Source organism: Lipophrys pholis (assembly GCF_963383615.2).
Source record: "Lipophrys pholis genome assembly, chromosome: 5".
Taxonomy (NCBI): domain Eukaryota; kingdom Metazoa; phylum Chordata; class Actinopteri; order Blenniiformes; family Blenniidae; genus Lipophrys; species Lipophrys pholis.
This window is the reverse complement of record NC_137628.1, coordinates 29243801-29270611: the sequence shown is the minus strand read 5'-3', so window position 1 is coordinate 29270611 and position 26811 is coordinate 29243801. Positions and strand designations below refer to the sequence as shown.

Here is a 26811-nt window from a genome sequence, read left to right as displayed (position 1 = left end):
CAGCTCTAGTTATAGTACGCAGAAAAAGAACTGAAAGCACTGAAACACTCAAAATTACACCAGCAAAAAGTGAACGATCCCGTCACAATTAAACTAACCCTATAAAAGAATGACAAAATAAAATGACGCTAAAATAAGACGTGGAACCTACTGCAGAGTGAAATGAATGAGCCAAGTGCAGGAGTTCATCTGGATTTATTTAAAAACAAACAAATGTTTTCATCAAAAAAACTTTCAGGTTTGATTTAAAAACAATATAGAATACGAGTGTAAACCCGTCTTTCCTTGCACAGCAGTCACAATAGTATTTACACGTTTTCAAGTGAAAATGGAAAACGTTCTCTGCATTTTGGGGTCCTTTCACACGGTAATGAATCACTGATTCTCTGAGTCACTGAAAACACTTTTTGAAATCGGCTTCCAAAGAGGAGCTTTTTGAAAATCCCCCTGACTCCACATGGAAACAGGACAAACACTCAATACTGCTCATGTATGAAAAGGACTCAGTCAGAATAATAACTGCACAGTGTGCTGTTCACTCCTGGATTATCAGTGTTTTCCAATAAAGTCTACATTTACCATCTTCTGGTTCACATGTGGAGACACATTTTTATTTTGTTGCAAACAACTGACATTGATTAAGGAGCTTCAATGTTCACACACTGCTCATTAAATGCATACAAAGGTACTTTAATTGCATAAAAACAGCACCCACTAGTGGCCACATGGGAAAACACTGCTTTCGGTGCATCTGACATCGTTTTCAATACGACTAAATGCAAAACTTTTCTGAAGCAAAAAGCAGCACCAATGCATTTTCACTTGAGACGTCATGTAAACGGAGCCTTGAAGTACAAATTACATAAAAATAGAGTTTCTTAACTTTACTCTGGAAACGTAAAATTTTAGAATCAACAGTTGCGTCCCTCGACAGTCCTAATACACAAAACTAAACACATCTGTACATATTTTACAGATTAAATATCAAAATGTTAAAAATCATCTCCAGACGCTTTTGGATCTGAAGTGTGGCAGCTCGAGGATTAAAAGTTCAGACGTGAGCGTGCAGGCGGTGTGGGCGGGGTCAGCGGTGTGGGCGGGGTCAGCAGGGTGGGCGGGGTCAGCGGTGTGGGCGGGGTCAGCGGTCCAGCTCGGCCTGCAGGATCTCTCCCCACGACTCTGCGTCCAGCGGCGTCATGATGCGTCCCAGCAGCTCGTCGGCTGAGCGCACGAGGCTGAATCGCCCCTTCAGCCAGTCACTCTTCAGGCGGCTGCGACTGTAGTTCCTCACCAGCGCCACCTACAGATCAACCAGACTCACTGATACTTCGATCTCCAATACTGTGTGTGTGTGTGTGTGTGTGTGTGTGTGTGTGTGTGTGTGTGTGTGTGTGTGTCTACCTTCCAGGACAGCCCCTCCAGGCGGTCTCCGTCCACCTCCCTCTGACAGAGGGCTCGGACCAGGAGACACTGGTTCCTCCACAGCTGATCGCTGCCCTCGATGATGTGGTTCCAGGTCCTGCAGGTCCGCGAGGCGCAGCACAGACTCGCCGTGTCCAACTCTCCGAAGATCCGCACGCTCATTTCCGTGGGCAGCAGCTCGGCGAAGTCCCGAGCGCCGCCGTTGTGACAGACGGTGTCCTTAGAGAGGAGGATCACCGCAGGAGGCCTGCAGGTGTCAGGCTGCATCCCCGGGGAGGTCCAGGTGGCCGGTCAGCCTGACAGACACAGCAAGTGATCCAGGACGTCCAGTCACCAACTTTACCTCCAACTTAAGTGATTGTCTGCAATCTGTCAGTAACAACTTTAACTTCTGGAGCTGAGACGTCCAGTCTGTCCTTCATCTGTCTTCAGTCAGTTTGTACAGTAACGTCTAGCCTGTCCTCAGTCTCTAACCTCCAGTCCATCCTCAGTCTCTAACCTCCAGTCCATCCTCAGTCCCTAACCTCCAGTCCTCAGTCTCTAACCTCTAGTCTGTCTACAGTCTCTAACCTCTAGCCTGTCCTCAGTCTCTAACCTCCAGTCCTCAGTCTCTAACCTCTAGTCTGTCTACAGTCTCTAACCTCCAGTCTGTCCTCAGTCTCTAACCTCTAGTCTGTATACAGTCTCTAACCTCCAGTCTGTCCTCAGTCTCTAACCTCTAGTCTGTATACAGTCTCTAACCTCCAGTCTGTCCTCAGTCTCTAACCTCCAGTCTGTCTACAAACTCTAACCTCCAGTCTGTCCTCAGTCTCTAACCTCCAGTCTGTCCTCAGTCTCTAACCTCTAGTCTGTCTACAGTCTCTAACCTCCAGTCTGTCCTCAGTCTCTAACCTCCAGTCTATCCTCAGTCTCTAACCTCCAGTCTGTCCTCAGTCCCTAACCTCCGGTCCTCAGTCTCTAACCTCCTGTCTATCCTCAGTCTCTAACCTCCAGTCTGTCTACAAACTCTAACCTCCAGTCTGTCCTCAGTCTCTAACCTCCAGTCTGTCTACAAACTCTAACCTCCAGTCTGTCCTCAGTCTCTAACCTCCAGTCTGTCTACAAACTCTAACCTCCAGTCTGTCCTCAGTCTCTAACCTCCAGTCTGTCTACAAACTCTAACCTCCAGTCTGTCCTCAGTCTCTAACCTCCAGTCTGTCTACAAACTCTAACCTCCATTCTATCCTCAGTCTCTAACCTCCAGTCTGTCCTCGGTCTCTAACCTCTAGTATGTGCTCAGCCTCTAACCTCCAGTCTGTCCTCAGCCTCTAACCTCCAGTTTGTCCTCGGTCTCTAACCTCCAGTCTGTCCTGCCAGTAACCATCAGTGTGTTGCTCAGCAGCAGGACAGGAAGTGGAGATCCTACCAGTCTCACCTGGAGTAACACCTTCCAACACTTTAAACTAGATTGTTGTCACCAAAGGCACAGCCTCACCTCCAGACTCACCCTTCACTCTGTCTCCTCTTCTCCTCCTCCTGTTCTTCTCCTCCTCCTCTTCTCCTCGTCGGTAACGTGTCAGTCTCAGTAGCAGTATTTTCACGGGCTCACGTGCCTCTCCGACATTAATAACGTGGTTTTACGTTCAGCTCTCGGTCAAGTTCACCGATACGAGTCCCCGCCCTGCTCCGCACCCAGCCTGCGGCCCGAGCCGGTGTATTGAACCAAACGAACCGCCGGTGCCGGTGAAAGTTCCTCTCTTCGTGTTTTTTCTTTTGTTATTGTTGTGATTTCTTACCGTCGCTGCGTTTCCGTGCGTTTGACAGCTCGAGCTCCTCACGTCCTAACGGCTGTTTACACACACTGCGGACGTGCTGGTGACGTTTGAGCGCATGCGCACGAGGTCAGATTTTTAAAAGGCGTTTAAAGGGCTTGTGGTGATGGTCGATATTTATTGTTACTCTGTGATAACGTGTTAAAACGCAGATGGCCTTCACACACGGACGCATATGTAGATAATTAGATACATACAAATACTCAAAAATACATAAATGGACATATACGTCTATCTCTAGATGTTCATCATGTCAAAGTATCTTCGAATATTACTTTTATATATGTTGTGAACATATATGGACACATACATATCACCATAGTGTGTGTGTGTGTGTGTGTGTGTGTGTGTGTGTGTGTGTTTGTGTTTGTGTTTGTGTGAGTGTGAGTGTGAGTGTGTTTGGGGGGGGCGGGGCGTTGCCATGTCCATTCATGACGTGTAGATACATTTACTGCGCATGCGCCTCGTACTCGCGGAAGTTTTGGCCAGTGTTGGCAGCGTGCAGGCGGAGTAGTTTGTGTTTTTGTGTTTGTGTGTTTGTGTGTGTGGTGCGGTCCTCTTCGGTCCCTCCGCAGGTCGGTACGGTCACGGAGCCGCACCGCAGTAGTTCCTCGTTACTGGACCTCCACCGTTTCTTCCACTCCGCCTCCTCCCCCGGCTGCAGAGCTCCATGTCCCGCTTTGACCTGGTGCCGGTGGACGGGGGGGAACCGATCCACGTCCCGCCCGGGGAGACGGTCCTGGGCCGGGGTCCGTTCCTCCAAGTGAGTCCTTCTGGATCACCGTCCCTCTTTTACCCTGTAACACCGAGTCTGTCCTATCAGTATAACATCCAGTGTGTCCTCAGTCTTCAGTATGTTGCATGTATGCATATGCTCATAGGCAATGTAGAAAAAAAGCTCACAGTATTAAAAAGGTGGTTTGATAATAACACACTTTCAATGAATTTGACAAAGACTGAATATGTCATCTCTGGAAAGAGGGATATTAAAAGTCAAACCCACATTGAAATTTTCGGTCAACAAATTGAACAAGTGCATGTAAATACATTTCTAGGAATTACTTTTGATGAAAAGCTCAGTTGGAAGCCGCATATAAATATCCTGAAGTCAAAATTAGCAACAAATATTGGCATAATGTGTAAAATCAGATCAGTACTAAATGTATAACGCCCTCATTCTTCCATATCTGAGGTATGGTGTGGAAATATGGGGAAATAATTATAAAAGAAACATTGATCCTATTTTCTTTTACTTCAGAAGAAGACCATTAAACTCATAAATCAAGCTGATAATTATTATGCTCCAACAAATCCTCTGTTTGCCATATCGAAGACGCTAAAAATACATGACATTGTCATCCTTAATACACTAGCTGTAATGTATAAGGCGCATGATCACAATCTTCCACCTCATATCCAGAAGTTATTAAAGCATAGAGAGTCAATATAGCACCAGGGGTTACTGTTTTTTTTTGTTAAAAATATGGCAAGAACAAATAAAAAAGTAGATGTGTTTCCATAAGAGGGTTAGGTTTAGGGTCTTTGGAACAACTTGGACGATAACTTAAAAAATGGGATACTCTTAAAACATTTAAAAGGCGGTTAAAGCTCACCACTTTCAGGCTCAGGAAGGACGAGATTAAAAGTAACTGTGTTCCCTTAGAGGACAGTTTATGTTTGGTTTCTCAGGAATGGCAAAGAAAAAGCACGTTTTTGTTGTTTCTGGTTCTGTTACACTGATTGCAGAAGCTTTATGTATATTATGTACAGGGTTCTGCAAAATAAATTTAACTTCAGCCTGAACCCTTCTGTCTTCCTCTGTTAGTTTTCTTTCTTGTTGCATTTTTTTGTTGTTGCATTTTGGATTTGGTTGACCAAGTAAACTATTAGTACGACTACTTACTACTACTGTAAATGTCCATTCTGTCCTTGTCCAGTTGTAGAAGCACTCTTTTGCTGGTTAGATCAGTAGGAGCAGTCTGTCCTCAGCCTATAGCATCATTCTAGTCTGTAGCGTTCAGGCGGTTCTTAATCTGGAATGTCCTTTTTGTTCTCAGTAGGTTTGTTCAGCGTCTCTGCAGTTTATCAGTCTGTATAGTTCAGTCTTTCAGCTTCAGCTTTAAATATTTCTTGACATTTTTCTGCCTTCAAACAAACAACCAAGTCTTTGGGTCCATAAAATGTTGCAGTAAAATTTTGGTTCCAGTACTTCCTTTTGCAGATTGATTGACCGGAGCCTTATTGTTGTTGTTGTTGTTGTTGCCGTGTGTCGTCAGGTCGGTGATCGCAGAGTTTCCCGTCATCACGGACTGCTGGAGAACCTGGACGGTCGACTGCGTCTCAAGCCGGTGCGTCTCTCGGCTGCTGCGTCTCAAACCTCCAGCCGGACACACAAACATCATTGGTGCAATGAAACCACCGTCAGTGAGACTGCAGGCGCAGTTCGTCCTCAGTCTGCAGGGATTGGATGTGTACCGCTGTGACCTCTGCAGTCCGACTGAATTCATCGGTTTGTTTTCCAGACTCATCTGAACCCCTGCTTCATCCAGTCGACGCTGTGCGACGACCCCCTGCCCCTGCATAAGGACGAGTGGCACACTCTCCGCCATGGCGACTTCTTCTCTCTGCTGCCAGGATTTCTCATCTTCCAGGTGGAGGCCGTGGACGAGGCCCCTCCCACTCCCAGGTACCAGCTGAGTGCTTTCTGCCAAGTCCTCAAAGCTACCATCACACCTCCTTCTCAGAAGCCAGGAGGTGAAGAGTAAACGTGCTATGATCACGTTTCTCTGTGTGTCATCCCCCAGAAACAGCCAGATGTTTGAGGAGCAGGAGGAAAGAGAAGCACCTCTGGCTGGTGGTGGAGGAGAGCGGGAGCAAACTCCTCCTCCTGCTGCACCGACCTCTGAGGCGGCGCTCAGCGCTCCCAGCATGAGTCCCAAACAGGTACGACGACTCAGCTGTACGAAAACGACGTGTGCATGACTTAAAAATATGATGACTCAGCCATTTCTTTACTGTAGGGAGACTTATCTGGAAGAGGAGCGCAGGAGGAGGAGGAGGAGGAGGAGGTGAATGTTGCTCCCACTGAACCAAGAAGGAGAGTCTTACCATCCTGGATGATGGTGGCTGGGACCGCAGCCTCACAGAAGCCTGCGTTCTCTCCAAAAGGTACCGTCCAATTGTGGCGCTGGAGTTGGTCTCCTGAGGAGGTGTGATGCTGTCAGATGTTCTCCTGCAGGAATCAACTCTCACCGTCTCACCATCTCTACAGTTCAGAAACAGAAAGCTCCCGCATCTTCAGCCGGCAGGAAACCAGCGCAGGCCACGCCCACTAAAACCTCCACGACACCCGAGGAGGCGCAGCCCGGCACTGAGGAGAAGCCGAGGAAGAGGAGGTGGAGCCATAAAGAAGAACCTCCTCAGACAAAATCAGTTGAGTAAAGTTCCTCTCCCAGAATCCTCAGGGAACAAAAACTGTAGATCCAGTTGTAATTGTTGACCTCCATCTCTAATACGTCGTCAAAACCTTCCTGAGGGAAATTCCTCATCACACTCAGACAAACTCGTATTTCCAACATTTGACTTCAGTTTATTGACGTCTTAGCATCACGGAAACACCCGAACATTCCCGAGGCTTCATTTCACAAGATCCCGTTTGTCCACTGGATCCCTTCAGATCTGGATTCTCTCTGGAAAAACTATCAGCTTCACCATCAATTTCACACTATTTCAGACTTTTCTTGAGGCTTCAAGACTCTTACTTTGAGAAAGTCTGGATCTGACCTGGTGTCTCTTTCCATCAGGACGATCCCTCACGTCGGCCAGATGCCACCTCTCACCCCTCTGAGGATGAAGATGAGCCTGCCGGCGTTCCTGCGTCGGCCGCTGGGCCGAGTAGCAGCGCCGTGCAGACGAGACGAATTGGAAACAAGACCCAGAACAACCCGGCACGCACCTCCACGTCTGCAGCCACAACCAGAGTCAGGACGCCATGTCAGTACGGGAAGGACTGCTACAGGTACTTCAGCATTAATGGTAACACCCATCGTATCTGGTACATCATTACTGAGGACGGTGAGTTACAGTTACAGGTAATCATGGTTTGTCTTCCAGGAAGAACCCGCTTCATTTTCAGGAGTGCAGTCATCCAGGAGATGCTGACTACCAGGAGGAGGAAGAGGAGGAAGAGCAGGAGGAGGAGCGGCCTGAGTGTCCCTTTGGTACCGACTGCTACAGGTCAGAAACCCCCGTGTGTGTGTGTGTGTTTTTTTTACTGTCTCACATTCTTCATTGTGTTTACTCTGCAGAAAAAACCCTCTTCACCGGAAAGAGTACAAACACAGCAAGAGACCTGGAGGTGGCACACGCACACGCACATGCACACGCACACAAGTTTATTAGTGGCAATCAAATTTATTCAAATTAATCCCTCTTTGTCTCATAGCTCCGCCCACTCGCGCCGTCACCAAAAGAAGTTACCATGACGATGGGGATGAAGAGGAGGATGAAGACCAGTATGAAGACAGCTTCATTGACGATGAGAGCGTGGACGGAGGGGATGACTCGGACTACGTCCCGCCTCCCGACTGATGAAAGCGTGCGGGATGATTGGCAGCGTCTGCGGGATGAGGCGCAGAACCTGCGGCAGGAGGCAAAGGACTTTCTGAAGAGGAGCAAGTAGCTTTTTTGAAGAAGCAGAATTTTAATGTGAAAAGGAAGTCTGCTGCACTTTTCTCTACTTTAGTCCAAAAAAAACCCAAACTATATTGGAAATCATCTTGATCTTGAGCAGCTTCCTGTCAATCAATCAAACAAACAAACAGCCAAAAGATAATTTTTGTATTCATTATGTTTACTTTTTTTGGTTTTGTGTATGTTCTTCTGACCTATAAACAACTTTCTGATTTTTTCATAATAAAAATATTTCTTAAAAGGAAATGTTATTATTTTTGGTTGACCAGTAAGGATCCCTACAGCTGAACGGCTGCAGAACTTTCAGTGTGAAAGTGTTCAGATTTTTTTCATGGTAGGGCTGGACCTGAAGTTGCCATGGTAACCAGTCAGAGGAAACGATGCATCAGATGTTTCTAGTGTTTTACTGTGAAAAGAAAAAGATCAAAGTTCAGATTCTGTTTCCAGAATTTCACCTGGAAACAGAAAAATCTGAAATTATTACTCCCCAGAATCAATTAGAAAAGACTTTATTAATCTACTTTTTTAAAGTGTTTCTATTTAATAAAGCTGATAATAGCTGACCATTTTCTAGTGAAGCTTCTGTCTGTTTAGACTGCTGGGAAACCTGTAGTGTGCTGGTTTGCTTTCTCACTCTCCGTGCCTCACTATTATGTCACTAACATTCTGTCACCATTCTGTTCTCCTGTAGTCTGTTTTCTCTCTGTACCTCCATCACGTCTGCAGCCAAAGGATTCTCTGTCCAATCCTTCTCTCCCCTCAACCCAACTGGAGCAGCAAAAAGTCTCCACTTTGTGATAACGTGTTAAAACGCAGATGGCCTTCACACACGGACGCATATATAGATAATTAGATACGTACAAATACACAAAAATACATAGATGGACATATATGTCTATCTCTAGATGTTCAACATCCACATGACTCCACTTCTACAGGTTTGTTCCAGTGGAAAGAGAGCTTTTTCTTTCCAGGGTTTTCTCTCTAAAAGTGCTTTGAAATTACCGTTTTGTATTTGGGTCTATGTAAAATTTAAAAAAAGTGAATTTATTTATTTTCAGTAGCGACAATTGATATCACTGTATTAGAAGTATTGCTACTTGATTATTATTATCAACGCTGCCACTCGTACATCGTGAGCTGTTGTCACACTCCTGACCAACAGGGCGGCGCTGCGCAGGACACTGCAAACCGGAAAAAGTGGCCAGAAAAAGAAGAAGAAGAAGAAGAAGCGGAAGCGGTGTGTTCGGTGCGGCGCGCTGTTTGTTAGCAGAGAAAAGGTGAGTATTTGGGGTTTACCTAAAGTTTGAGCACCTCTGGGAACTATTATTTGGAGGTTCTGGGTCTCAAACGGACTTTGGGACCTAAACAACCGTGGTCCTTAACGCAGAAGCCTATCCTACCTGCCAACACCATGAATGGAGGCAGGCACTGTGGCTAGGCTAACGTGCTAACAGGAGTGTTGAATGGGTTGTTTTTATATTAAAGGTTTTACATGTTGGTTGGTGTTAGGGGAGTTCTGAGGCCTGGACAGTCCAGGATTGCAGCACTTTGTCACTTTTACCAAATACTGTTGCCTTATCTCAATCCACCGCGGCTGAAAACCTTTAGCATCACTGAACAGCTCGAAACAGATGAACATTTAAATTCTCGTTTAACATTTTATAAAGTGATAATTGCACCTCATCTAAACACAAAACCCCTACCCGACACATGCGCTTGTAGTTTTATGCATTTAAAGTTATTTCAACTCACATATGGAACAAATTATAACACCTTATCTTACAAATGATTAGTTTAAAATGAAGTTAAATATGTGGAAAAAAATTTTCACATTCTTTTCCCTGGTGTCGTGAGTCGTATGAAAAATATCTGCTTGAAAGCCCAAATAAGCTCAAAGCGTTGAGGCCATGGTATGTGAAAACACTATAGGACTAAGAAGTTTCCAACTTTCATCAGTTTTATTTTATAATACATTTCCGGAGGTGCAGAAAAGATTTTCATTGTGTGTGTGAGAAATGGAGAATTGCTTCTTGTCTGCTCTTTTGTCCAATCAGACATTTAATTCTGTTTCCTCAGACTCCACCATGGACATCCGACCCAACCACACCGTCTACATCAACAACATCAATGATAAAGTCAAGAAGGAAGGTGAGTGACCCTGTGAAAGACTCCCACAAACTGAGCTCAGATCTGGTACTGGGATCAGCCTTCGCTACAGCTGGAGGCTGCTGGGTAATCTGGTGTTTGTGTCTCCGCCCCACAGAGCTGAAGCGCTCGCTCTACGCGCTCTTCTCTCAGTTTGGGCAGATTGTCGAGATCGTGGCCATGAAGACCATGAAGATGAGGGGGCAGGCATTTGTGGTTTTCAAAGAGCTCGCCGCTGCCACCAACGCTCTGAGGCAACTGCAGGGGTTCCCCTTCTACAACAAACCAATGGTAGGCCGCGGTTCACCTTCATCATCATGTATACGTTTATCTGAAGCTCACACACAAAATGAAAAGTAAACTAAAACATTGACACACACAAACGTTGCAATGCTACACTGTGGTGAATGAGGCCTTGTCTTATTTAATATGTTAATTTTCATGAACTCGTACAATGTCAGTTTGCACTTGGGGCGTTCCTGTCAACTAAACGTAAATCTTACTTGCAAAATGGGGACTGTTATTTCAATAGGTAACTACGAATCTGAGTATATGAAAATCACTTGGGTTCCTCAAGACTCTGTCCTCGGGCCTCTATATTAAATGAAATGTAATCTGTATTTCCTGCCTTTTCAGAGAATCCAGTACGCTAAGACAGACTCTGAGGTCATTGCCAAGGTCAAGGGTACGTACGGAGACAAGGAGAAGAAGAAGGAGAAGAAGAAGAAAGCTCAGGAACTCACAGCTACTGTCCCCAAGAAGCCCACTCCGGTGAGTCCAGCATCAGAGGCGTCACTACGAACCTCTGCCAGGTTCAACTCCTCCTGAAACCAGCTGGAACTAGACCAAACTCACCTGTTTGCTTTCTCTCTGCAGGGATTAGCTGCTCCTCTGCACTCACCTGTGGTCCAGGTAAGTCTGTACCTCCCTGCTCCCTGAATGGTGCACTTCCTGTCTGGCATCAGTTCTTGTCTGACATCACTTCCTGTCATCCTCGCAGGTTCCAGATAATCCTCCGAACTACATCTTGTTCCTCAGTAACCTTCCAGAGGAAACGAACGAGATGATGCTGTCCATGCTCTTCAACCAGTCAGTCACCTTCTTTAGTCACCCCTTCACTCCCCTTGTCCTCCTCACCCCTTCACAACCCCCTTCACTCCCCCATTGTATTTCTCAGTCTCACAATGTGTCTCCTGCTGTGTTCTGACTCTGGGTATGTTTGTTGCCCGGCAGGTTTCCGGGGTTCAAGGAGGTGCGTTTGGTGCCGGGGAAACATGACATCTCCTTTGTGGAGTTTGAGAGCGACACCCAGGCGGGCGTGGCCAAAGACGCCCTGCAGGGCTTCAGGATCACCGCCACCTGTGCCATGAAGATCACCTACGCTAAGAAGTAGCTGCTCCCAGGAGCCTCAGGGACTCTGAGGACCCCTTCTGTTTTCTGTGGGGGTCTGAACATGATTTTCAATTAGACTATAAATAAAACTGTTTTTCTTTTTGTGTTTTTTTTTTTTTTTTCACTATTATTGTTGCTTCATTATTTTGATAATAAAATGATATGAAACGATCATCTTGGATGAGGACTGTGTTCTTTATTACATAAACTTCTATTTAAGATCTTTAAACAGCTCAAACAACCAGAACTCTGAGTTTACAACACATTATCTCCTGGTTTATATGTACTTATGTAGTCATGATCACGAGTCTGAGTGAGATTGCTGTGGGTTTGAGAGGTTTCTGCAGACATGCTCACCTGTCCAGGTGAACCTACCTCATTGTCAGGGATCAGGTGAGATTCAGCAGGATGGAAACTGATGTATAGAAATGAAAAAGTTATTCACAGCAAAAACTCATGAAAATACATTAATTTCTAAAAACGTCAGAGTTAAACTTTACTTTTACTTAAGCATGAGTTCATGTCAAAGGTTACCGGAAGCGATGCATCCTGGGAAAGAGGTCCTGTGGTATTTTGTCCCTCCGAAGTGTCCGTAGCTTCAGTCAGCAGCCGGTTTCCTCCTGCTAACAGGCTAACGGGCTAGCCGGAGTACGAGCCGCTCCGGACAGGGACGTCAGCTCGGTGTGGCCGGATCTAAGCCCACCGGCCTGGTTCCCTGACCCACTCGGACCCCTGGAGCTGTGTCCCGGCCCGGTGACTCGGCGGGGTGGCCATGGCGTCGGTACGCGTTGCTGTGCGAGTCCGGCCGATGAACAGAAGGTGAGTGTCGGTACCGGACGGTCCCGCTGCCCGGAGGAAGAAACACCGGCTGTTTGTCCGTGAAGCGGCCCGGGGGACACGGGGGGAAGGAGGCTACTCCTAAGTTTGAGCCAGATTTAATGTTTCACTGAGTTTAATTCAGGGTTTGATCAATTTGTTCTAATGTTGTGAACATGAGATTGGGTCAGACCAGTGTTCAGTCACATGTCATCTCACTGGGGTAAACTTATCTTGAAGCTGATAAGTGCTGATAAAGAGCAGACTGGTCCTCTGCTCATTGAGACGTTAATAATCAGAGGCAATTAAACCTAATGGTGTTACACCTGCTGCTCTATTTCTCCTGTGGTTTGACTTTGGTGATGAATTTCCAATCCAGGTGTAAACGCTGGTTGTTTCAGCAGGATGAGACAGTGAGAATCAGTCCAAACTCTTAAGAGTTTTTATCTGAACATGTTTATTTCACAGGGAGAAGGACCTGACCGCCAAGTGCATCATCAGCATGGAAGGAACTAAAACCTCCATCACCAACCTGAAGGTGCCTGCAGTCTCGCACACATTAGATGTACCCGTCATGTCTGCGTGTCATGTCTACACGTGACATCAACATGTCCCCTCGACACGCATATGAATCTCTTCATTTCTTCTCTCAGATTCCTGACGGCATCACAGGAGATTCAACGAGGGATCGAACCAAAACCTTCACATACGACTTCTCCTACGACTCAATGGACTGTAAAGGCTCCACGTTTGTCTCTCAGGAAAAGGTAAACGGGTGCTGTTATCACTCAGACAGGATGTAAACAAAATGGATGTTCTGACCCATGACTGCATGAAAAGTGGTCCAATAACAAAATGTTCAGTAAACATCTGAATCACTCCTCGTGGACCTTGACCCCACAGGTCATAAGACCTGTCTGCTCCCTGCAGCCTCCTTCAATACAAACAAAATTAAAGTGTGTGTGTGTGTGTGTGTGTGTGTGTGTGTGTGTGTGTGTGTGTGTGTGTGTGTGTGTGTGTGTGTGTGTGTGTGTGTGTGTGTGTGTGTGTGTGTGTGTGTGTGTGTGTGTGTGTGTGTGTGTGTGTGTGTGTGTGTGTGTGTGTGTGTGTGTGTGTGTGTGCGCGCGCGCAGGTTTTCAGAGATCTCGGCTCTGATGTGCTGAAGGCGGCGTTCGAGGGATACAACGCTTGTGTGTTTGCTTATGGTCAGACCGGCTCGGGGAAGTCGTTCACCATGATGGGAGCTCCAGTGAGAACACACACACACACACACACACACACAGACGGACACGTGAGGCTCTTATCTGCAGAGATACACCCATCGATCTCTCACATTGACGTTCACAGAGACCAAATGTGGTCGTTTGTGTTTCAGGGGGATGCCGGTTTGATTCCCAGGATCTGTGAGGGTTTATTCACTCGTGTTTCTGAGGCCACGCGGTGGGATGAGGCCTCGTTCCGGGCTGAAGTCAGGTGAATACCCCTCCACTCTGATGTCAGATTACAACTTTGATTCGTTCAATGCTGTAAGAGTTTGTTGTGGAGAGGCAGACATGACGGTGATGCTCAGATGAGACTGATGAGACGAGACCAAAGACAGACCAGATGTGTGTGTGTGGCAGACGACAGGCAAACGGTTCAGACAACAGACAGATGTGAGGCAGATGTTTGTGTGCTGTAGCTACCTGGAGATCTACAATGAGAGGGTGAGAGATCTGCTGCGAAGGAAATCCACTCAAACCTACAACCTGAGAGTCCGTGAGCATCCTAAAGACGGCCCCTATGTGGAAGGTAAACACACAACAAACACTGTGTTGTGAGCAATGAATGGAACTGCCTCACAGTGGCAGTTTGACCTTTGACCCAGTCTCCGTGGTGACCTGCGACCTCTGACCCTCAGACCTCTCCAAACACCTGGTGCAGAACTATGCCGATGTGGAGGAGCTGATGGAGGCTGGGAACATCAACCGGACCACGGCGAGCACCGACATGAACGACGTCAGCAGCCGCTCCCACGCCATCTTCACCATCAACTTCACACAGGTCTCACACACACAGACACACACACACATGCATATATATACAGACATAAATTCAAATCTGTTCTCCTGACCTCGTGACCTCTTCAGGCCAAATTTGACGCCGAGATGCCGAGTGAGACGCTCAGTAAGATCCACCTGGTCGACCTCGCTGGCAGCGAGCGCGCCGACGCCACCGGAGCCACTGGCGTGCGTCTGAAGGAGGGCAGCAACATCAACAAGTCTCTGGTCACCCTCGGCAACGTCATCTCCTCTTTAGGTGAGAAACCATGGCGTCTCGCCAAGGGGCGGCGGAGCCAGACCTGCCGCAGTGTCAGGAGGCGTTCAGGGACAGGGCTGAGTGTGGGACGCGCCATGACTGCAAGTGTTTAACAGAGAAACAGTTAAAATGAACATGTTTGGACTGAAGACTTCACAGTGGAATCAACCAATTGCTGTTTGACTGCTACTATCAACTTGTGAGGCGTTTCAGCAGCCCTTTGAACTAAATTATTATTTATTAGACGTTACCATGGAGATCACAAGGAGGCCCCTCTTCTTCAGCCTTCTGAGCTGTCTGAGTGTTAAACACTGTCTGGGCTGTCTGTTGTACGAGGCCTAGTGCCATAGCCCCGCCCCTTGTGGTTGTCATTGTCATAATCATGAGAGGGAAGAAACTTTGACTTCCCTCCACCTTTCACGCCATAGTGATGCTTCTTGTGAACTCGGGGACTCTGAGTGATGGCTGTGTTTTGGTTTGTGTGCAGCCGACATGGCGCAGGACGGCACGAACACCAACCTGAAGAAGAAGTCGGTCTTCGTTCCCTACAGAGACTCCGTGCTAACGTGGCTGCTCAAGGACAGCCTGGGGGGCAACTCCAAGACCATCATGATCGCCAGTGAGCAGAAAGGCCAGACCCTGAGCACAACACATTTAACATGTTGACAAGTTTTTAACATTGGCACATGAACACATTCGCTTGTTATGCACTTTAGCGTATTCACACGAGAGCATGTAAACGTTTTCACGCGGCTCCGATCTGATTAGTTTTTCTTTGCAGCGGTTTCCCCGGCAGACGTTAACTACGGCGAGACGCTCAGCACCCTGCGCTACGCCAACCGAGCCAAGAACATTATCAACAAGCCCACCATCAATGAGGACGGCAACGTCAGGCTGATACGAGAACTGCGCGCTGAGATTGCTCGGCTCAAGGCGCTGCTGGTTCAGGGCAACAAGGTAAATGCAGAGTCACTGACCTGCCGAGGAAACAGCCCCAGAAGAAGGGATCTGTCAGAGAAATGTGTATGCAGACGACAATATTCTTTATGTAGGTCATTGGTTCCCAAAATTTTTCAGTTGGGGGCCCCCCTTTCGTCAAAAAACAATTATTAAAGAATTTCACACCTTAACCTTTTGAACAATTAAACAAAGTAAGCTGCAATTAATCGGTTTCAATAAAATAAACTACAACCTCTTTTAACCACTTTCAAAGTGTAACTATGTTCAGTGTAACAGGATTATGTTTTTTTTGTTTGTTGTTTGGAAGCATATTTGGCAACACTTCCTGTTCTGCTTTGCGTTTCTGTGGGAGCCCAGTCGAAAACCTGTCCATTGTGCTGGCAGTGTCCAAGAATTAATTTTGTCATTCATTCATACTGCGCCCGCCCACTTTGGGAACCACGGATGTAGGTAATGTTCACAGACCACCACTACTCTACAAAGAGACAAAAATCCCACAGTATCTTCCTCTTTATTGTCTCTTGAATCTGAGCTGCTGTCAGTGTCTTAGTAAGTTTAACCTGGTTTCTGTATTCTGATAAAGTAGAAAACTGGTTGGTGACAGTAAAGACGAGTTCTGCTTGTTGTTTGTCTTGCTTTCCGTTTGTTCCGCGTTGTCCAGTATCAACGTCTCGTCTCTGCTTGTCTCATCCTCAGATCGCTCTGCTGGACTCACCCACCGCTCTTAGCATGGAGGAGAAACTGCACCAGAACGAAGCACGAGTCAGTCTGACAAATACAAAACTATGATCTAGACAGTTTGTTTCGATGATGTGGCCTGGAAAGATCATCTAGTGACTTGTGTGATGACATTCATTAACCTGTGTGACTACCTCGATTGACTTGTGTGTTGAAACTGTGACGCCCTGGATGACCTTTGACCTGTTGCAGGTGCTGGAGTTGACCAAAGAATGGACCAACAAATGGAACGAGACTCAGAATATCCTGAAGGTAACACTGGGGTGCAGGTGGAACAACAAACACTCCTCCTTGGCAGGGTCACAGTCACAGTGTGTGTGTGTGTCTGTGTGCAGGAGGAGACTCTGGCTCTGAGGAAGGAGGGGATCGGTGTGGTTCTGGACTCTGAGCTGCCTCACCTCATTGGCATCGATGACGACCTCCTCAGCACCGGCATCATCCTCTACCACTTGAAGGTCAGAGGTCATGAAATCATCACTGCAGGTTCAGCTTGCTAGTGACAAAATGGACTGTTCATTAACGTGTGTGTGTGTGTCAGGAGGGTCCGACTTTCGTGGGTCGAGAGGATTCGTCTTCGGAGCCAGACATCAGTGAGTAAATAAAACTCAGAAATATTCCTTCAGTCCCTCTGGCGGTCAGTGTCCCAGCTTTTCTGGAACCTACTTCTGTTCTCACATTCACCATGGCAGACGGTTTTGTACCGTTGACATCAACGAGACCCTCTGGTTTGTTTACTCATTCAGTCCTGCATGGTCTGGACCTGGAGAGCGATCACTGCGTGTTCGAGAACCACAACGGGACGGTGACTCTGGTGCCGCTGGGGGGAGCTCAGTGTTCAGTGAACGGCATTCAGGTGCTCGAGCCGTCGCAGCTCAATCAGGGTAAGAAATCAACATCAGGAAATACAGCACATTATAAACAAAGAAATGCTCAAATTATGTCCAGAAAATAAGAAACAACTGAGCTGTAGTGAAGCTGTGGAGCGCGAACAACGCAACGCTACCATTCATCACTGTATTAATCCTGTTGTAGTTCTGGATTGACCCAATGTGGGCAGTGGTGCAGTTCTGGAAGTGACCTGATGGGGCAGTGTTGTGTGGTGTTGTCATACAGGCGCAGTGATCTTGCTCGGGAGGACCAACATGTTTCGCTTCAACCACCCGAAGGAGGCGGCCCGGCTGAGAGAGAAACGGAAGGTGAGACTGATCCCGGAGATCACACTTGTGTGTTTGTTGTGTTATGGGATTGTTGTGTTCACAGATGTTGTTGTTGTTTTTCTCACTCAGAGTGGTTTGTTGACGACATTCAGCTTGTCCATGACAGATCTGTCCAAGTCCTGTGAAAACCTTTCTACTGTGATGCTCTACAACCCCGGGTACGTCCAACAACACAATACTACACAACACCACATCCTGTGGGGTCCGATAGCTGAAGTTGGGACTCCACAGGCGGAGCGCAGCCTGGTGGCGAGCGGGGGTGGGGACACTGACAGGTTGAACCACGCTGCTGATGCGGATGTGAGTCTGACCTCTGGTCCAGGATCTTCAGGGACGGGAAGTTGTTGTTCAGAGGAGGTGATGGGAGGGTGGACAGGGAGAGCAGCTGCTCCTCCACACAGGAAATAGAGTAGGTCCAGGCCGGCAACTCCAGCAGGTCCAGGACTTGGGTAGACCTCCATGTTGGTCTGGGAAGCTGAGAGGAGCGATGGTGACCTCTGAACCTCTCTGGTCTTCATGTTACCATGAAGACCCCTTGATGGGGGGGGGGGGGGTCATTCAGAAGCTCTGTAACGACTTACATTGACATCACAACTTGTGTGATAAAAGACGTTAACTGTTCCGCCTGTCCTGTTGACAGTCTCCTCACTGAGAAGAGCCCCGTCTTCCTCAGGTATTCTCACCTGTCCACCTCCCGTCCTCACTGTATCTGTTGACCCTAAAACCCGTAACTTGTGTTGACTTGTCGGTATGTCCTTAGTTCCTCATGCCTCCTGTCCTCACCTGCATCCTGTCTTCACCTGCATCCCGTCTTCACCTGCTTCCTGTCCTCACCTGCTTCCTGTTGCTGTGTGTGTGTTTTTGTTTTTGCCCTGAGGAGGAACTGAAAGAGGTTTTTGTTTCTCCAGGCTGGAGTTTGAGCGACAGCAGCGTGAGGAGTTGGAGAAACTGGAGCTGAAACGGTGACAAAATCCAAACTTCCTTTCACACGTTGACGTCTGATTAAAATATTTCTGCTTTTCTGAAGATAAAATAGCGTCGCAGTTGGTTTGTGTTATAAGTGAGGTGTCTGTGTGCAGGAGGCTGATCAAAGAGATGGAGGCCAAGCAGCAGAGCGAGAAGGCGGAGCTGCAGCGCCTCCAGCAGGAGGTGGAGACTCAGCGGAAGGAGTCCGAGGAAGTGCAGCAACAGATTCTCCGTCAGGAGGAGAGCCTTCGCCGCCGCAGCCAGGACATCGAGAGTCGCCTCAGAGACTTCCTGGCCGAGAAGGAGCGCTTCGAGGAGGAGCGACGCTCTGAGATCCAGGGGGTGGAGCTAGAGAGCAGGCAGCAATGCAGGCGGCATCAGAACGCCGAAGGTGAGGAGGTGCAGAATGAGGAACGACGGCGGCAGGAGGCTGCGGAGCAGATGGAGATTTACCGTGAGCTGGAGAGGCTGAAGAGGGAGCGTGAGGAGCAGAGGGTCCGTCTGGAGGTGGAGCGGCGGCGGCTGGAGGAGCAGGAGAGGGAGCAGCTCAATCTAGTGGGGAGGTTGGAGGAACAGCTGAGAGAGAAACATGAGGCGGCCACCTCCCTGCTGACCAGGGACGACGCCGGCCGTCTGGAGGAGGAGCGCCGGGCACTGGCCGACATCAGAGAGACGCTCCTCCGTGCCAAGGAGGCTGCCGAGCGTCCCGAGCGTCCCGATGTCGACAACTCCGGCGAGGAGGCACAGGCCGCCCAGATTCGATACTTGGACTTCAAGGAGGCTCAGGTGAAGGAGCTGGGCCAGCAGGAGGAGGTGCTGCAGCAACAGAGGGAGCAGCTGGAGAAGGAGGTGGTCGCCGAGCGCAACACGCTGCTCCTCCTCACACATAACCTGAAGGAGCGGCAGCAGCAGCTGAAGGAGGTGCAAGAGAGGGGAGCGCAGGACGCTTCCACAGTGGGCCAGGAGGAGCAGCTCCTCCAACAGGCAGAGCGACGGCTGCACTTCAAGGAGCGACAGCTGGTCAGCCTGGCCGATGGACTCCTCCCCGCCCTGGCTGAGGAGAAGCAGCGCGCCGCCGAACTCCTGGAGCGCAGCGCAGGAGGCGCCAATGGAAACCCGCCGCCGGGGCTGGACAACACACTGTACGAGGTGGAGAAGGAGCTGGAGGAGAAGGAGGAGCGGCTGAGCGCCCATTGGGTGAGCGCGCAGCAGCTGCAGCAGCTGCAGGACACCTACGAGTTCACCGCCAACGTGGCGCGGCAGGAGGAGAAGGTCTGGCGCAAGGAGAAGGAGATCCTGGAGTCCAAGGAGAAGCAGCAGAGGGAGGCCATGGAGCAGGCGGTGGCCCGGCTGGAGAGGAGGCACTCGGCCCTCAGGCGCAGCGTCTCCCTGGAGTCCGATTCCGAGGAGCACCCGCACCACGGCGCCACCTGCAGGACGCAGAGGACGGAGGCCGACCGTGACCAGCAGAGGTCAGAAGAGTCCGGTCTTCCTCCAATCACAGCTAGAAGTTCTAATCAATTATAGCTACAATCATTTGTAACTGTTTGTAATTAATTGTAACTATAATTGATTGTAACTAATAGTTGCAGGTACCATCAATGATGTATTTATAGAAACCATGTTACATTCCAGAGAGTTTCAGTCTTTGCTGTCGGTGCGTATTCAGGCTTCAGCGGGAGATCCAGCTCCTCCGTCGGAGGATCTCTGAGGGGGAGGACTGCAGGGTTCAGCTGGCGAGTTCGGAGGAGAAGACGAGTCACAGCAGCTCTCCGGCGCCGCAGACTCTGAACACACTGCTGCCGCTAGCTGACGACAGGTACGCCCGCGGGCCTGCAGGGGGTACCGGCGCCTCGTCTGCTCCGCTCACTGACACCCTGCTGTCTCCGTCAGGATCAACGCCTACATCGAGGAGGAGGTGCAGCGCCGCCTGCGCAAGATCAACCTTCTGAACGGAGATGGCAGCAGCGGCCATCTGTCCAAGTCCTACGACTCTCTGAGAGTAAGAACAAAACCGCTCCAAACTGGTCCCAACCGGTCTAGGATCTGGTCCAACCTTGAGTGAATGGTTCCATTTCTGTCCAGAACCTGGTACAAACCGGTCTAAACTAGCCTAGAACCTGGTCCAAACTGGTCTAGGATCTGGTCCAACCTTGTATGAACTGGAACAAATGGGTCCAAATCATCCAGGATCTAGTGCAAACAGGACCTGTTTGGACCAGATTAGACCTAACTGGCTCAGAACCTGGTCCAAACAGGTCTAAACCGGCCTAGAATCTGGTCTAAACTTATCTGAACCAGCGTCGGGGTGAACTGGTTCTAGCATTCGGAAACGGTGAAGCTTTCTATCTGACCTTCCTCATTAGGGAAAGCCAATGAGATTTATATTTTTTGGGGGGTGGGGTGCATGGCTGTTTATCTACTTGTGACGTGTTCATGATTTTTGGAAACTGAGCACAATTTTCTTTCCAGGATGATGAGAAGCAGAACCTGAACCCCCGGAGGCTGAAGTACGAGGTGAGAGGCTCATCGATCACTATCGGGTTTTAATCGTCAATCACTGGAAATCTGATGTGACTTGGTTTTTGCGACTTGAGAGCGAATCCACATCATCTCAGGGTTCTATCTCGTCACAGTTTAGTTCTACAGAAGTTTTCTGTTGATGTTTCCAGGGTTTTTCAGCAGATTTGAGCAGTTTTCCATTAATCTTACAGCAGTTTTCTGTTGAATAAGATGAAGATTAGTTAAATGGATGAGTGAACTGAACACCTCTGACATCAGCTTTCAGCCTGTTTTAAGCGGTTGGAGGTTTTCTGATGAAGAAAAGCTTCTGGTGATTCTGTTCCACCTTTTTAGCCTTTTAGTTGAGTTTGAGGCCTGAACCTGTGGATCGTGATTCATGGTGCTGCTGTTTGACGTCTGGACTGTTGGTTTTAGCCTTATTGAAGCTGTGATGAAGATTATTTTACTCTTGTTGACCTGATTTGCATGAAAACCTCGCCTGTTAATTTTGAATCACGTGTGACCGGTGCACCTGGTGATGGAAACGGCTGTAATTTTCTTGGGGTGGATAATGGACTTCAGTTTAATTCACTCAGACGTCTGGACGATGTAGTCACCGCCTCCCCTTCTGCTCACAGACAAACTCCTGGTTTAGTGATCCGCCTTCCAAACAGTCCGCTGGAAACTCTCTGAGCCTCTGGGGAAACTTGTCAGAGCTTGTAAACCTTCAAGAAGAAGTGCAGGAGTTCTCAGCTGAAGCTTTGCCTGAAAGACAGCGAGAGCTTCACCCTGGTGACGACGGAGGTGCAATAGAAGCAGTTTGTGAAGGTGTGACCTTGCCGACACCCAATGGAAACCTGTGTGATCCTGGTTCCTCCAGTCCGGCTGATCCAACGGAGTCTCCTTCGAGCTCGGAGGAAAATCCTCAGAGTGACACTGGTCTGCCGGAGGTGGCCGAAGTGAGAGATGCTTCTAAAGCTCAGTCCCAAGAGACGGTGGTCGGTGGTCTGCTCTTCCAGCCTCCTGCTGATCACATGACTCCCCAGAAGAGCCCGGAAGCCGAGCAGGGGCCGGTCAGTGGCTACCATGCTCTGGGCTATTTTGCAGGGAAGCTGTCGGAGGTGTACCAAGGTGCTGGGCGGAGGCTGCAAGGCACACGAGATCTCATCGCCCACGTTGGAGTCTGGGAGATGAAGCTGGTCCTGTCCCAGTATGTGACCATGGTGTCCAAAGAGTTCCCGCTGGTCCACCAACATCTGCAGCCCCTCCAACAACTGGTGTCTCCAGCCCCCCCAAGACCTGAGGTCCGGGAGACGAAGCGAGTTGAGCTGGTGGACCTGTGCAGGGATGGCGTCCCTCAGGGCGAGACCGGCTCCCGGGTGTTCAGGGTTGCAGCTTGGCCTGCAGGCTCGCTGTCCTCCATCACAAACTCTAGTCCTCCGGTGCATCATCAGCAGCTGGTCCAGCTACCGCCGGCTTTGTCTCAGCTGCAGCAATCTTCATCCCAGCAGATGCTGGAAACTGTCCAATCTCTGGCGCCTCAAAGGAAAGGTGGTGACCTTCTGGGTGTCTTCTGGCTGAATGCAGCCAATAACGAGCAGCCGGTCCCAAAGCCAGCGTGTCTTCTGCTGTGGGAGGAGGAGATAGCCGTCGTCTCAGCTGGAACTCACCCTGAAAACACCTCAATGGTGGTTCAACGCTTCAGCCTCCATGGAATTGGAGAGATCCAGGTTAGTTTGGCGGGACAGCACGTCCGGCTGATCACCGAAGGCTCCGTCTTAGCCATCTTCACCCACAGCAAAGAGCTGACTCAGCAGCTCTGCAGGGCCTTGCTGACGGCGCTCCGTCCTGCAGGCTTCTCTGAGGAGACCCGGGCCCACCCTCTTCTGTCTGGGGACCTCATGGTCCTCTCTCTGGACTGGACGTCTAACGTGTCCGACCTCATCCTGGATGGTCTTCGTCTCACCTCCAGATTCAAGCGGGTCCTTGCAGACTTGCTCTACATTGTCCAGGGGAACATGGAGGGTCCCGGCACTCCGTCCCTGGCGGACGTCCGTCCTCTGCTATACACCAGCGTCAAAGTCCAGAACTGGAGTCCAGTCGCTCAGGACACCATCGTCCAGTTCTTCCTGACTGACTCACACATGGCTCTCCTGCGAGAAGACGCCATCTTCCACCCGGTGCCCCGGGGGTCCGGCCTGGTCCCGGCCTGGCCCCAGTTCCAGAGGGTGGAGCTCCGCCCACGCTCTGACATCAGACGTCTGCTCGTACAGCAGAAGGACGACTGTCTGCTGGTCGAAATCGTTTTCAGACAAAAGAAACCACGAGGCTCCAGCCGCGGCAGCGACTCCTGGAAGTTATCGTTCGGTTGCACGGCCGAGGCTCAGCAGTTGATCGGTCACCTCTGTGAGGTGGGCGGAGCCTCCTGACCTTGTGGGGACCAAGGTCCTCCGAGCAAAGCTGAAAAGACCATCAATCCTCCATATTGACTCTAGATATAATTATTAAAAAATCTTCTAATAAAGTTTTAGCTTTTAATCACTTTGTGACTCATTGTTTAAATGCAGAAAGTAGTTATAATGGAAAATATATTTTTTTAAATGACCAGAAACATTGTGATGTCACATTATGTAAACAACAATAAATATGGAGTTTCAATCTTTGTTCCGATTCAACTCTTTCTTGTATTTTCACAGTAGTTTACAAGTTTTACTGAAGTTTATTGTAGTTTTACAGGAGTGTACCGTAGTTCACACATTTCACTGGTTCTACACTCATTTTATAGTCATCGAGCTTCATCAGCTGTAGTTTGAAGTAGTTTACAGTATTTTTACTGTAGATTTAAAAAGGTTTTATAGTAGATTTACTGTTTACTAATTACCATGGGCATGTAGTTGTAATACTATTTTACAGTCCTTTTATAACTTTTAGAATGGATTTACTGTAGTTTCACAACTGTTGTACAGTAGTTTTATCAGCAAGTAGTCCCACAGCAGTTTACACTACAGATTTAGAAGTTTTACTGCTGTTATACATCAGATTTACTGCAGTCAAAATAAGTTTTACAGCTGTTTTACATAAGATGCACAGCAGTTTATTGTAGTTTCAAGCAGTTTGCAGCAGTTTTACAATGGTTTACAGTATTACAGCAGTTTACAATACCATGGACATGTAGTTTTACAACTGTTTACAATAGACCTATTGTACTTTTACAACTGTTTTACAGCAGTTTACAGTAGTTTTATCAAGCAATGGTAGTTCCACTGCAGTTAACACTAGTTTTACATCTTTTTTTACAGCAGTTTACTGTAGTTTTACAGTATTTTAGTGTAGTTTCACAGCAGTGTACTGTAGTGTTATAGCAGTTTACAGTCGTTCACCTTGAAACTGTGCAGGACTATGGCCCTCCAGTTTTTCAGCGGTTGTACTGGAGTTTTCTGTAGTTTTCAGTGTCGCCTTTCCTTCTCCACCCCTCCCCTCCGCTCACTCTCTCTGTTCGCAGTATCACCTGGTGTCTCGGCTTCCTGTGACGTCCGGTGACGGTGCTCATGACCCCGTTAAAGTGAGCATCCCTCGCTACGTCCTGCGTGGTCAGGGGAAGGACGAGCACTTTGAGTTCGAGGTGAAGGTGAGTCCACAGACCTGCTGCTGTAATGGGATGAACTGAATCGTGTCCCGCTCGGTTCCTGTCGGTCCCTGTAGGTTGATTTTTCAAATTTTTGCAAAACTAACAGTTTATCCTGAACAAATGTAATTGAAATTAACAAGACAGAAATGGGAGACATGACCTGAGCTTCATTCTATTTTGACCGTTCTTTTGCAGTTTTCGTCTTCTGTTGATTAGTCTTTCAGTTGTCTGTCGCGATCCGGGTTCCTGAAAAAAAGTCCACTTATCCTCTTCTTGTGCTTCTTGTAGTCTTAGTCGATACATCAGTTTTTCCATTGTGTAGATTTCCTGTATTATTTCTGTCCATTGTTCCAATGTCGGTTGATCCACTTTACCCCAATTCCTTGTTAAAGCCTTTTTCCAGCTATTAGTAATATTTTTGGTTCTTGTCGGTTCGTCGCGACGCTGCTACAGTACAAAGTGTGTTTATGTCGCCTCAGATCAGCGTGATGGACGAGACCTGGACGGTGTTCCGACGCTACAGCCGCTTCAGAGAAATGCACAAGAGCCTCAAAGTGAAATACCCGGAGGTGAGACGATTGACTGATGCACGCAGGTGTCAAAGGTCAGAGCAGCAGGATGTGACATCATCAAAACAAGGACAGAAGCTTTTGCTCCTTTTCAGACAAAGTTTGGATGTAAAAGTAAAATGTCCCTGTGCCAGTTTTTACAGACAGTGGATTCCAGTGTTCCCAGACAGTAGTTTCTAGTGTTCTCAGACAGTGGTTTCTAGTATTCAGTGGTTTCCCGTGTTCTCAGACAGTGGTTTCCAGTGTTCTCAAACAGTAGTTTCTAGTGTTCTCAGACAGTGGTCTCTAGTTTTCTCAGACAGTGGTTTCTAGTGTTCTCAGACAGTTGTTTCTAGTGTTCAGTGGGTTCCAATGTTCTCAGACAGTGGTCTCTAGTTTTCTCAGACAGTGGTTTCCAGTGTTCTCAAACAGTAGTTTCTAGTGTTCTCACACAGTGGTCTCTAGTTTTCTCAGACAGTGGTTTCTAGTGTTCTCAGACAGTTGTTTCTAGTGTTCAGTGGGTTCCAATGTTCTCAGACAGTGGTTTCTAGTGTTCTCAGACAGTGGGTTCTAGTGTTCAGTGGTTTCCCGTGTTCTCAGACAGTGGTTTCCCGTGGCCGCAGACAGTGGTTTCCAGTGTTCTCAGACAGTGGTTTTCTGTGTTTGGGTGCAGTTGTCCGGCCTGGAGTTTCCTCCGAAGAAGCTGTTTGGAAACCGAGAGGAGCGAATGGCGGCGGAGCGTCAGACTCAGCTGGAGGTACGAAAGGAGACAAAACACCTGGAGGTTTGATCCTCCTCCGTCTTGGTCCTGGTCTCAAGCCGTGTGCTGTAATACCATCTCTCACTTGCAGGCGTACCTGAGGAGAGTGTTCCAGGTGATGAGGGCGTCGTCCTCCTCTCCTCTCAGAGCGTCTGCGGACGACCGTCTGTCCAAACGAGACGTCTGTGACTTCTCGCCATTCTTCAAGAAGGGTGTGTTTGAGTCCAGCAGCCACGGCACCGGCTGACGAACCACCTGGACCCCCTGGACCCCCTGGACCACCTGCAGGGCCAGTCCCGGTCCAGTAGGACCCACTTCTGCCTAGTTGTGATGAGCAGCTCGTTACCAGGTTTTCTGCTGAGCTTCATGATTCATTCATTATATTCAGGGAAACATTGACGCTATGCAGGACTGAGACCCTCCAGGACCAGGACTGAGACCCCTGGAGTCTCATCTGATGGAGGATGGAACTCGGTTTGATCTCCTGAGTGACCGTTGCCATGGAAAGACCATGTGAGCATTTTCAGCTGCTTTTTCCAAACACCTGAATGTAAAAACAAAAGGTCTGATTTCATCTCTCCTGTAGCGTCCAGTCTGTCCCTTGTACTGTCCAGTCTGTCCCCTGTAACATCCAGTCTGTCCTCTGCCTCCTGTCTGGTGGAACAGGACGGCCTGCCATTACCAGGACCCTGCTGTTCCTTCATTTCTTTCTTTTTTAAATTATTTTTGATGCTGCAGATTGTAAATTTTATATTTTTGGGTATAAAAACTTTTCTTTTTGTGGTTTTTGTTCATCGCTCGGGCTTGTTTTCCTGCTGAAAGTTTTTTTTTTTTCCCCCAGCCTGAAATAATACTGTCATTCTGCGAGAAGAATAAACAGCATGAAATCATGAAGACTCGTTTCTGAAGAAAC

At 48.4% G+C, this 26811-nt stretch overlaps 4 protein-coding genes across 11 annotated transcripts; 3 read left to right on the top strand and 1 right to left on the bottom strand.

Annotated features, from left to right (window-relative positions):
* Positions 1-177: 177 nt before the first annotated feature.
* fbxo48 (F-box protein 48) lies at positions 178-3293 on the bottom strand. Of its 4 annotated transcripts, none has more exons than XM_080463100.1 (3): positions 2909-3293; positions 1402-1718; positions 178-1300 (listed from the first exon to the last, which is right to left on the bottom strand). In XM_080463100.1, exons 2-3 carry the CDS (start codon positions 1687-1689, stop codon positions 1139-1141), a joined length of 450 nt encoding a protein of 149 aa, XP_080319226.1. In that variant the 5' UTR covers positions 1690-1718; positions 2909-3293; the 3' UTR covers positions 178-1138. The 4 variants fall into 4 exon arrangements, with proteins under 4 accessions (XP_080319226.1, XP_080319227.1, XP_080319228.1 ...); XM_080463101.1 differs by having other exon boundaries at positions 2897-3272; XM_080463102.1 differs by having other exon boundaries at positions 1402-1791; positions 2909-3272.
* A 406-nt stretch (positions 3294-3699) lies between these two features.
* Positions 3700-8490, top strand: aplf (aprataxin and PNKP like factor). 2 transcript variants are annotated; one of them, XM_080464499.1, is made up of 10 exons: positions 3700-3996; positions 5510-5581; positions 5756-5919; positions 6038-6176; positions 6254-6401; positions 6505-6665; positions 7037-7251; positions 7347-7469; positions 7541-7590; positions 7678-8490. In XM_080464499.1, the coding sequence occupies exons 1-10, from the start codon at positions 3904-3906 to the stop codon at positions 7821-7823; spliced, it is 1311 nt and encodes a 436-aa protein (XP_080320625.1). In that variant the 5' UTR covers positions 3700-3903; the 3' UTR covers positions 7824-8490. The 2 variants fall into 2 exon arrangements, with proteins under 2 accessions (XP_080320625.1, XP_080320624.1); XM_080464498.1 differs by having other exon boundaries at positions 7037-7268; positions 7678-8162.
* A 591-nt stretch (positions 8491-9081) lies between these two features.
* snrpb2 (small nuclear ribonucleoprotein polypeptide B2) lies at positions 9082-11644 on the top strand. The gene is made up of 7 exons (XM_080464602.1): positions 9082-9205; positions 10005-10076; positions 10192-10364; positions 10710-10844; positions 10950-10985; positions 11074-11162; positions 11307-11644. Exons 2-7 carry the CDS (start codon positions 10013-10015, stop codon positions 11464-11466), a joined length of 657 nt encoding a protein of 218 aa, XP_080320728.1. The 5' UTR covers positions 9082-9205; positions 10005-10012; the 3' UTR covers positions 11467-11644.
* Positions 11645-12065: 421 nt separating this feature from the next.
* kif16ba (kinesin family member 16Ba) lies at positions 12066-26790 on the top strand. Of its 4 annotated transcripts, XM_080463081.1 has the most exons (27): positions 12066-12284; positions 12750-12819; positions 12935-13048; positions 13414-13530; positions 13657-13754; positions 13963-14072; positions 14182-14324; positions 14411-14579; positions 15067-15198; positions 15361-15536; positions 16236-16301; positions 16470-16529; positions 16613-16732; positions 16816-16867; positions 17021-17158; positions 17391-17473; positions 17564-17652; positions 18135-18167; positions 18403-18456; positions 18574-19932; positions 20130-20279; positions 20354-20462; positions 20933-20977; positions 24465-24590; positions 25070-25159; positions 25812-25895; positions 25990-26790. In XM_080463081.1, exons 1-27 carry the CDS (start codon positions 12238-12240, stop codon positions 26143-26145), a joined length of 3990 nt encoding a protein of 1329 aa, XP_080319207.1. In that variant the 5' UTR covers positions 12066-12237; the 3' UTR covers positions 26146-26790. The 4 variants fall into 4 exon arrangements, with proteins under 4 accessions (XP_080319207.1, XP_080319208.1, XP_080319205.1 ...); XM_080463082.1 differs by lacking the exon at positions 18135-18167; XM_080463079.1 differs by lacking the exons at positions 24465-24590; positions 25070-25159; positions 25812-25895; positions 25990-26790 and adding an exon at positions 21601-23616 and having other exon boundaries at positions 12120-12284.
* The last annotated feature ends 21 nt before the right edge of the window (positions 26791-26811 follow it).

Excerpts from the sequence above, each read along its gene's own strand:
- snrpb2 (XM_080464602.1), top strand. The coding sequence starts at position 10,013 with ATGGACATCCGACCCAACCACACCGTCTACATCAACAACATCAATGAT. Across the intron at positions 10,077-10,191 it reads TGATAAAGTCAAGAAGGAAG|AGCTGAAGCGCTCGCTCTAC; the intron begins GTGAGTGACCCT and ends TCCGCCCCACAG. Across the intron at positions 10,365-10,709 it reads CCTTCTACAACAAACCAATG|AGAATCCAGTACGCTAAGAC; the intron begins GTAGGCCGCGGT and ends CTGCCTTTTCAG.
- aplf (XM_080464498.1), top strand. The coding sequence starts at position 3,904 with ATGTCCCGCTTTGACCTGGTGCCGGTGGACGGGGGGGAACCGATCCAC. Across the intron at positions 3,997-5,509 it reads GCCGGGGTCCGTTCCTCCAA|GTCGGTGATCGCAGAGTTTC; the intron begins GTGAGTCCTTCT and ends GTGTGTCGTCAG. Across the intron at positions 6,177-6,253 it reads CCAGCATGAGTCCCAAACAG|GGAGACTTATCTGGAAGAGG; the intron begins GTACGACGACTC and ends TCTTTACTGTAG.
- kif16ba (XM_080463079.1), top strand. The coding sequence starts at position 12,238 with ATGGCGTCGGTACGCGTTGCTGTGCGAGTCCGGCCGATGAACAGAAG. Across the intron at positions 16,302-16,469 it reads TGCACCAGAACGAAGCACGA|GTGCTGGAGTTGACCAAAGA; the intron begins GTCAGTCTGACA and ends GACCTGTTGCAG. Across the intron at positions 16,733-16,815 it reads TCATCCTCTACCACTTGAAG|GAGGGTCCGACTTTCGTGGG; the intron begins GTCAGAGGTCAT and ends TGTGTGTGTCAG.
- fbxo48 (XM_080463100.1), bottom strand. The coding sequence starts at position 1,689 with ATGCAGCCTGACACCTGCAGGCCTCCTGCGGTGATCCTCCTCTCTAAG. Across the intron at positions 1,301-1,401 it reads TGGAGGGGCTGTCCTGGAAG|GTGGCGCTGGTGAGGAACTA; the intron begins GTAGACACACAC and ends GTTGATCTGTAG.